General features: G+C 40.4%; 1 protein-coding gene across 4 annotated transcripts in view; it reads left to right on the top strand.

Moving 5' to 3' along the window:
* The window catches only part of LOC110395032 (probable acyl-CoA dehydrogenase 6), an 86,880-nt gene that overhangs the window by 63,282 nt on the left and 12,910 nt on the right, over positions 1-10,688 (top strand). For all 4 annotated transcript variants that reach the window (XM_021389115.1, XM_021389114.1, XM_021389116.1 and 1 more), the window contains 2 exons: positions 3,266-3,433; positions 9,345-9,518. In XM_021389115.1, coding sequence (XP_021244790.1) covers positions 3,266-3,433; positions 9,345-9,518 — 342 coding nt within the window. The remainder of the gene's footprint in view (positions 1-3,265; positions 3,434-9,344; positions 9,519-10,688) is intronic.

Raw genomic sequence — 10,688 nt, forward strand, 5'->3', positions numbered from 1 at the left:
CATCTCCTCCCCTCCCCTTGGAAGACATGTGAGGGACAGCTAGCAGATCAGGCCTAGCCAGCATGGGTTCATGAAAGGCAGGTCCTGCTTTACCAATCTGATCTCCTTCTATGATCGAGTAACCGACCTGGTGAATGAGGGAAAGGCTGTTGATATAGTCTACCCAGACTTCAGCAAAGCTATCAACTCTGTCTCCCTCAGTAATCTCCTGGAGAAAGCTGGCAGCCCATGGCTTGGACAGGTACACTCTTTGCTGGGTAAGGAGCTGGCTGGAGAGTTGGACTGGAGAGTGGTGGTGAATGGAGTTAAATCCAGCTGGCAACCAGTCATGAGTGGTATTCCCCTGGGCTTGGTACTGGTGCCTGTCTTGTTCCATATCTTTATTGGTGACCTGGATGAGGGCATTGAGTGCACCCTCAGTAAGTTTGCAGATGACACCAAATTGGCAGGAAGTCTTGATCTGCTTGGGGATAGGAAGGTCCTGCAGAGGGATCAGGATAGGCTGGATTGCTGGGTTAAGGTCAGTGGGATGAAGTTCAACAAGATCAAGTGCTGGGTTCTGCGCTTGGGCCACAACAACCCCAGGCAACATTACAGGCTTGTGGTAAAGTGAATGGAAGATTGTGTAGAGGAAACAGACCTGGGGGTATTGATCAGTGCTCAGCTGAACATGAGCCAGCAGTGTGCCCAGGTAGCCAAGAGGGCCAATGGCATCCTGGCTTGTATCAGAAATAGTGCTGTGAGAACGAGCAGAGAAGTGATCATCACTCTGTATTCAGCCCTGGTGAGGCTGCGCCTCAATTACTGTGTTCAGTTCTGGGTTCCTCACTACAAGAAAGACATTGAGACCCTGGAGTGTGTTCAGAAAGGGGCAGTGAAGCTGGTGAGGGGTCTGGAGCACAAGTTTTATGAGGAGCAGCTGGGGAAACTGTGATTATTTCTTCTGGGGAAGAGGAGGCTCAGGGGAGAACATATTGCTCTCTACAGCTACCTGAAAGGAGTTTGTGGTGAGGTGGGGTTTGACCTCTTCTCCCATGTATCTAGCAACAGGATGAGAGGGAATGGCCTCAAGTTGCACCAGGGGAGATTCAGGTTAGATGTTAGGAAATACTTCTCCAAGAGAGTGGTCAGGTGCTGAAGTGGGCTACTCAGGGAGGTGGTAAAGTCACTGACCCTGGAGGTGTTCAAGAAATGTTTAAATGTTGTACTGAGGGAGTGGGAACTATTGGTGATAGGTGGATGGTTGGACTGGATGATCTTGGAGGTCTTTTCCAACCTTGGTGATTCTATGATTCTATATGTTGTCGAGGTATTTATATAAATACCACAGGGCCAGTGATGTGGACAAGCCAAAAATAAGTGACTGAAGTAGCCTTTTCCCAGAGCCATACTTTATCAGGGAGAATAATAATAGTAAAAAATGCCAAAGGATCTTGCAGCCATATCCCTCAGATTGAATCCACTTGACTTTAATAAATTGTTAAGCAGGTTTTCAAATTCTGCTGTATTTTAAGTGTAAGATCTACTTATTGGCTTCATGATCTTTCTTTAATGAAGATGCTAAACTCTTCATAAGTTGATCTTAAACAGTCATTTTTCAAGTACTTGAAACAAGCTGTTAGCCGTCACACTTGAGAATACTTGTACATTCCTATTAGTAAGGCATTTCTTCTCTAATCTGTATTTGGAAACTTAGTCTCTTGTGACGCCATGCTTGCAAATACTGTTTATATTTGTGATAGCATTGTAGTGCTCAGTGTTCCTCTGCAGACCTTCCAGATGACTTCAATCTAATCTTTTTTAGTAGTTGTTCCATAACAAAGGGTTGTGTGATGTAAAAAGGATGGGAACATACACAGTGATTTACGCTAGTTGTATCATGTCTCTTATTACAGCTTTTTTGCATCCTTTATGTATTGTTCAGTCTCCTTGTATGATCTTTAAGTGTCTGTGTCCATGTATTACCATAATCAGTGCTCTGGATTCCTTCACTTCGGCCTGCATTATTATTCAGATTCCACATTATGTCCTTTGCACAGATTTGGCATAGATTGCTGCTGTTTTTATCCACATTAGTACTATCCGTTGCTGTTCAACATTACACTTCTGTAAGTTTGTTTATCCACAGCTATATCTGCAATTTCCTTGTCTTACATTATTATACAATTTTCAGCCATTTTTTCCCATTTCTTCATTAAGAAATATTTTCAGCCATGCAGACTGTAGTCCCACGTAGTCATTAGGTTGATCCTGTAAATGCAGATCAGGTGCCTGTTTTCAAGTCGTTTTGGGTTTAGAACATTTGGGTGGAAGGTTCATGTGCAGATTAGGGTGGATGTGCATGAAGGTATAACCAGCTGACTTAAATGTGGCTGCCCACTACACTTCGTGCCTGACTCTTCAGGTTTACTGCCTCCCTCACTATATAGCCTCTTATGCACTTTATAGTCTCATAATACAGGTGCTATTGGGTGTGCTCTTGGGTTCTTTTTTACCATCAGCAACTTGTAGCTGGATGTCTGTTGCAGAGACGGTTTCAGTGGAGGAAATTAAAGTTCAGGGGAAAGAAGATAAGCTCCAGCAGAAATTCCAGACCTAACAAGTAACTAATGATTCACTCCTGTTGTTGCATTTAGGGCTGCTTGCAGTGATGTTGGTACTCATAAATGAGAATAACATGGTGGTGGTTGTTTTTTTTAGCACTGTGGGGTATAAGTAGCAGATGTTTAGAACTCCTTGTTGTACAGACAACCTTAACATTTAAACTTCACCTTTTAAAGACTTACTAACTTTGAATTTGTTACGCTGTTCTGTCCAAGAGCACGCAGGAAGTGCGTGTGTATATGTATATCCTTATGCATACACAGATATTGAGGCTTATGTTTGTTTAAGTTGGGACTCTGAAATTAACGTCCTTCTCAGTGAGTAATGTACACAGTGACAGAAATGTGTAATAGATCATCTCAGGCTAAAATATTTCTGGCCTGAGTTTTCTGTGACTGAATTTAGTTATGGAGAGCTCTCTGCTTTCTTCCCCTGGGATGAAGATTCCAATTATTGGAGGGTGAGAGAAGTGGTCTGCTTTCCCTGGGACATCTTCAAAAAGACTTATCCAGGTGGGCCTGCCTTTTGTGGCCTAGAGGGCAATGAAATGAGGGGTGAAAATTAATTGTCTGAGAGCAAGGGAATGACTTGGCTAGTCACACAGGAACCAGCTTATTCTTCCTTAACACGAGTAACTCTTCATTTCCTTTGTTTTGAATAGGTATCAAGACAACAGCCATGAGAAAAGGTGATGAATATGTCATAAATGGTGGTAAGATGTGGACAACATCTGGGTGCCAAGCGGACTGGATGTGCCTGCTGGCAAATACAAGTGAAGGACATCCCCATCGAAATAAATCTCTGATATGTCTGCCAATGAATCTACCTGGTAATAACATAGAATTCATTTCCTTCTGAGATTATTTTATTGTTGTTTTTGTGTATGCACATTACAAGGAGGAAAGGTGTTTCAGATAAGAGACTACACCCATTAATGCTCCTTTAAATTGTTTCATTGTCATACAAAGTCAATTCTGAAATGCATTTGTACTCATACTTTCCTCAAAAAAGAAAGAGGATGAGAAAATGAGAAGGAAACTAAATATTTTGCAGACTTCAGCTTGGGACTCCCAAACCAAATTATGTGGGAAAATTCTTTTTGACCAAAATAAACTTAGAAAAGTTGTTCAGATACATTAGCAGGGGAGTATTTCATAACCTTTTGTGAGAATGGATAGATTAAGTTACTGCCAAGGACAAAATTAATGCTTTAAAGAAATCATTAAAAATAGAGCCTTTTTTTTTTTTTTTTTTTGAGAATAACAACATCCAATGTCTTTTAGTCCTGAATAAATTCCACAAAACTTCTATCTTGGTTTTCTGCTCAGAAAAGACTTGTAGATACAAACAGTCATCAAAATAAAATATTATTCTCAATTTTCTGTCTATTGAAATTTAATTTCAAACAGTTATAACACCTTTAAAGGTTTCAAATATTCTTGTTTTTACACATTCTTGAAGAACACAAAACAAAACTGGATTTCATTGAATTAATTAGGCAAGTTTTCCCATTCCTAGAAAATTCTCTGTTTTGAGAAGACCTAGTGATTTTTAGGAAGTTCAAATCTTTAAACTGGCATGACTGATATGATGATGGTTCGCAAGAAAATATTAAAATGTATGGATTTTTGTTCATTCAGTTTGCAGTGTTTTATTGTGAAATATGTCATTATCAGCTTTTAACATGTAGGGAAACCACCATGGCAGAGAAGTGAATGTCCATATGTTTATTTCTGGGATCAGACTGAGAACAAAATCTGAGGTCTCCAGTGTTATAAAAGAGAGTGGTGAGAGCATCTTAAGATGTATAAGTCAATTTGAATATGGAGTAAGTCAAGAAAGTAAGCAAATTGCTTTAGGATTGAAGCTAATGGGTTGTGACTTTCTAAACCACTGCTCATGGAAAGCTGGCTTGGAATGGAAGCTTCACAGAAGACTGACCTGAGCTGATTCACTTGTTGACTTTGGCTTTATCAATAAGTGATGAATGAATGTGGTAGCTCAGAGCCAGAATCTCCCTGAATCTCCAGATGACCTTGCTTATCAGCCGTCTGCATAAAGTCCTCATGATTTTTCATGAAAGAGTCAGAGTGCAAACGTAATACTGCTTCTCTGAATTCAGTACCAACGTACTGTTACAAGTGGATCAAATATTCAGAAATTGTCTTAGAGGTTTTCAAGTACTTTGCTTATGCCACAAAGACATGTGAATCATTGTAACTTTATGGGGTTGCTGTTAGACACACAACCTATACACAGACTTGCTTTACCTAAGGTAAACAGATTTTGAGGAGAAAAATTATCAGTCAGCTGAAAGTGATGTTCAGAAATGTTGAAATCTTCCTAGAAGTTACACTTCTCAAAGTTTATATGCTTTCATTCTTCCATGTGACATGAATATGGACCTCTAGAAAGATCACTGTACCAAGACTGGTGATCTTTTGAAATGAAGTATTGAGACAGTTGATTGTGCTCAGGGGGTGGGCTACATCAGAAGTGAAATCTGGGGGGAAACAAAGAGGAAAAATATGGAAAAAGGCTGCCAATTGACACAGATGTGAGGAGGAAGCTCCAGCTGCTTTGATACATCCTAAGGATGTGTGTCTGCTAAAGATCATTATCTTTAGAGGGCAGCAGACCAAGACTGTATGGGAAGTGTCTGGATGACATCAGAAAGATGCACTATCACGCATCTGTAGACAAATGTATGACGAAGCTCAAGAGCAAGCACAGTGGAGGACAAGCATATGATGTCTGACTAACTGCTGCAGTCACCAGGATGTGTGGCAGAGGAAAGATGGGATCCAAGGCACAGTGGTAACTCATTCCCTGCTAACTGCTGGGAGGAGATGGAAGTCCCATACTTTCCATAAAAAAAGATAATTGTTTCATTGTCAACGTTTTACGGGCATTTGGCCCGGTTCCGTGACTAATGGGGCGGGGGACCCATGGACCCACACCCCAGGAAAGGGAAAAAAGGGTAGGGAGATGGGCCTGAGAGCAAAAACAGCAGCAACAATCTGAGGAGAAACAAACTAATTTACTAAATAAGATATTGGAATGCAAAATAACACACTATAATACAATATATTTACAATTTAAGCTGATAAATCCAATGCAATGAGAAAGAGTGTCCAAAATTAAAGTAGGCCTTACTCTAATACCAATGATAAGACGGCTGGGGAGCAAGATGCTGCCAGGACAAGAGACGGGTGGAAAGAGAACAGGTCTCGTGATCTGCGAGTTTTTAATCTTTCCCTCTGACTGGAAAATGGTAACAGGGGAGCAAAGTCCCCTGGGGAACGTAGTAGTCCTTCTCTTCTGAGAACCAGGTAGATACACTACCTGATGTTATGATGTGGAATACCGGTAACCGAAAATCATAAAACCATGACATTCATACATACATAATGTGATTTAAGAAAAAAAAATCTGGAACAAATTATTAGCTTCAACAACTGGTAGCTACTGGAGATACAAAATGGGATTTACTTCTTCTAGTTGTGGGTTTGTACAGTGTCTGTTCTGAGTTGAACAAAATCATGGCCTAGATTTGACAAATGTTGCTGAAAACCTCTCTCATAAAGGGAATTTGGGTAACTGTGGTGTAGATTCACAGTAGGTACTCACATTACGCAGGTAAATACTCCTCATGCTATCAAGTATGAACTCTTTCTCATGTGATGAAAAAAGACTCTAGCAAAGTATAAAATGTCCATATGTTAGATATATAGACAAATGGCTTGCAGCCCCCATCTGGGACGTAGTTGTGCTCTGGTTTGTCCTGTGAGTCAACAGCGCTTGGTAGATTGCATGGAGAATAATAAAGAGGAGAACATCCAGGAAGGGGGAAAAGAGCATGTTTCTAAAGTTGCAATTTAAAATGTGTCTCTTTCCATTTGTAATAGCACTAAATGTTGGCAGGAGAGAGTGACTACTTTCTGTCAAGATAGAATAAAGGAAATAAAAAGATTCTCAGAAGGCTGGAGAAGTGAGAGAAAATGAAAAAATCAAAGACACCTGGGAAGAACTATCCCAGGAAGAGAGAGAGCAATCCATCTCAGTGATACTGGTACAAGTAGCACAAATGGCTTTGTTAGAGTGATTTTGGTAAGGCAAGCACTTGGCCTTCCTAGGTTGAGATATGTGTGTTTTTAGATAGTCTGTGATTTATTTAATACAGACAAACTCTGGAAATTATTGGTCATATGATTTCTACTGGTGCTGGTAATTTTTATTATATAGTACTCCTTATGAAGAGAATGAAAATAATTAAATGAAGAAAGATTTCAGTGTCCATATCACAGATAGAGATGATTATGTGTTGGTGTCTTCAAAAAAGAGAAAATGTAAAGCACATGCTGGCAACAGAGAGGGCACTACATGGGTCTGATGCAGATTGGCCTCCTGAATGAGATTCATTAATCTAAGTGGAACTGGTAAGGCACAACAAACAAGGATGGATTCAGGATAGATGACGCACAATCCAATTGGGAAGAAGTATGGGTAGAAGTCATTAACACATTCAGCTCCTCTAACCAAACCTGTACGCACTTTCTTCAGTAGCTGTTACTTTATGTGGGCCTGGGGAAACACACAGTAGGATTGATTTAGCAATACAGAGAACTGCCAGCAGTTGTGCTTTTTCCCACAGAGTCCTTAATAAACCTCCCCATAACAAGAGCATTAAGTGCATCTTCATATGGGAAGGAGCACGTGGCTGGAAGTAGACTAAAACATGATCTCTGAGACTCTCAAAGAAAGCAAGCAGTAATGTTCCAGCAGGAAAAGATGTTCCAGAAATCATTTGGGCCCATAGATGGCTTCAGAGTGTTTGCTTAGCTCTGATTTTAATACAGAAACAAACCACAGATGCTTTTCTGGCATGACTGGGTGCAAATTGCTGGATAACTTTCAATCCAAGAGTTGAGGATTTTTATACAGCTGCCCTGATTTTCTTCCTACATTGAACAGCTATCAAAGCCAATATTTCTAACACACAATCTGTTTATAGATTGGCTGATGGAGTAGCCTTGAGTGGAAGGTGTGAAGTCTACCTGGACCTTCTTCTGAGAGCAGGCTTGGCGCTTGGAGATAGTATCAGTATTTCATCTGTGCTTTGCTGAGAGATTAAACTTCCCATAATCTTACTCAGTTCTCCTGGAGAGGATGAATTTGAAATAAATGACTGCCAACTTCTTCTGCCTGGAAAACTAAAGGGCTCCTGTCAGTAGGAGCTGAGGGGTCTGTTCTAGTTCAGGAAGAGATGTTCAATGGAAGCCATGAAAGATAGCAGGGTACAAATATACAGAAAGAGACCACAGTAATTTGTGTGGCAAATAACTCCTGCTAAGCCACGTCAGAGAGCAGGAGAGGATTATAAAAAATTAAAAAAACTACCAGAATTCCACCCCACCACAAAGCTGGTTAGAATACCATGTCTGTGGATAGTAAAGTGTTTGCTTTCCTGCAGAAGACATATATGTTGCTTTGAAGGATGGTTTTTTCTACGTATATTGACTTGGCAGATGTAGTTGGCGCTCTGCAGAAATCCTCATATCTGGTTGTTGGCCTCAGTTTACCTAGGAAGTATTCTTGATCTCCATGCAGAATTTTCACATGTTAACCCCAGGAACACATGGATGTAAAGGTGAAAGATTTCAAGGGCTCTAACATAAAAATCAGTGGATGTCTGTCTGTCATGGCACAGTAGTAAGCCATACATGCATCTGAGCAATGGCAAGGAAGAACTTGTAGGGGGGGAAAAAAATCTTGATGGGAGAAAAAAAACAACCAGGGAGGAGTACTTGGTGGGAGTACATAGCTGAAGTCTTACAAGGCCAAACCTGAAGTAATTTTGATATCTGAATGGAGATAAGAATATTTTCCTGCAGGAGTCGGGTTCACCTCCAGTAGACAGCTGCACATTGGGTAAGAGTCTGTGCTGTAGAGGGAGGTCAGTTGGGAAGCAAACCCTCTTCACAAAGGACGTCCCCATGGAAACTCAAAGGAGTGAATCGTGATCTTTGTAAACACTTTTGTGACTATTTAAATGGACTAAATAGTACTTACAGGCCATCATAAAATACATAGCCTTAACAAAATTTGGAGTTGATGCAGAACTGTTGGATGTTTGTATTTATAAATTGAAGTCTAACCTTTTTACTAGGAATGAGTGAGACTGTGTGGTTATAAACTCTTCTGTAGGTACAAGAGAAGGTCGGAATAGGCTAGAAAGTGGAGGATAAATGTGGCAGAAAGAGAAGGAAGATAATTTCCACGAGTAGAAATTCTCTAATAACAGTTAAACACATAATTCTACTGTCATTATTATGTATTTCTTTGCTGTTTCACTGTAGTACAAGGACTTAGAAAATACTTCTAAATTGAATTCCAATGTTTTGTTGCAGTGCACAAAAAATCAAACAATAAATACTGCACAATTTCAAGACGTACGTGAAGTGAGATTAATACTACTTGTAAACAATTATTATTTGGGGACATAATTAAAAGTAAGACCCTTAAAGTTGCAATTTCTGATTTCCTAGTCAAATAAAAGGGAGAGAACTCTTAAAAATGGCATGTGGCTTATTTTATTCTTACATCCTGGAATACTATAATGTTTTCACAAAGGTAGGTTTTGGTGTAGCCATGGTGAACTTCACTTTTTAAAAACACTGTCCTTGTGCATCTGGCTTTATCTTTTTTGTGGCCTTTCTAATGCTCTTTTTTTTCTTTAGGAATTCACGTTACTAAGAAGATAGACAAACTGGGCATGAGGTCATCAGACACAGCTCAGATCTTTTTTGAAGACGTAAGAGTCCCCAGCAAAAACCTAATTGGTGAGGAAGGAATGGGTTTTACGTATCAGATGTTGCAATTCCAAGAAGAGCGGCTGTGGGGAGTAGCCACTGGTAAGTCATCAGTTGTGCTGCTGGGTCCCGGTAGGGACACATGGGTCACCCTTACTGCATGACTAATAGCACTTTCCTTCTATTGTAAATTATGACCTCTGTTTTTGAAATGTCATATCGTAGCTACAGACGACCTTCCCTTTCTACAGGAAAACTTGAAACAGAAAGAAAATATTTTGTGAGGCATCACAGAGGCTAGTTTTGCTTTTTTCCTTTTCTCAGTGCATTCTGCTGATGAGAAAAAACAGCATCATGTTATGTCAGCTATAAATATAGTAGAAAGGTTATCAAAATACTAACACGAAATAGGATTGTGACTTTTTCTGTAGAACAGTAAACTAGGATGTTTACCTTTACCCTAGATGGTAGAAAATTAGTGTAGTGGCTGTGTAAAGACAACTTTGTTTATGCACGTTTTACCTCAATACACACTGGATGTAATGGTGTAACACCAACTTCCTTTCTCTGAAGTTCTAGTATCACAGAATTTCTGTTATTCTTAACTCAGGCCTTACCCAAATCCACATGTTTGAGATTCAAAGATTCTGAATATTCCAGATAACCAGATCCAAACGTGGATTGCCCTTCTTCAGCCTCCCAACCTTCCCCCTTGTTCCATAGCATCTGCTCCTTTAACTTAATATAAATACTGTTTCATTTTAAAAAGATTGAAGATGTAAGAAGGCTGTGTAAGTAACCTCTGTACTCCTGTGCATACACTGTTAGTACCTGTGTGTGTCAGGGGAATTGCCAGCTGTACAAAGTGATTTTCTGATTCAGTGACCAAATTAAAAAAATGACTCCCTGTTATGGGTTGATCCCAGACAAGATATTTTGGAGCTCAGATTCTTTTTTTCTTCTCTGTGTTTAATTTGGGCTGATTCCAGATCTCTAGACATCACCTGTGAGTGGCCACCATGGGCGCAGATTGGCTCTCTGCAACGGCCTCTGCAGGCTGGGCCGCCTTGGGTCTGCGCTGTGCTGAAGGCCTGGTGCTTGTGCCAAGGCTGCTTGCTCAGAGCAGTTACTGTTCAAGCTTGGATGCTGTAAGCCCAGGTGTGTGCTCAGATAGTGATCATGGAGAGTTACAGGATTCCAGCTGGAAGGGGCTTCTGGGGGTCCCCTCATCAACCTCCTGGTGAAAGCAGGGTGGACTTTAAGGCCAGATCA

The sequence above is a fragment of the Numida meleagris genome, chromosome 2 (genome assembly GCF_002078875.1).
Source record: "Numida meleagris isolate 19003 breed g44 Domestic line chromosome 2, NumMel1.0, whole genome shotgun sequence".
Classification (NCBI taxonomy): domain Eukaryota; kingdom Metazoa; phylum Chordata; class Aves; order Galliformes; family Numididae; genus Numida; species Numida meleagris.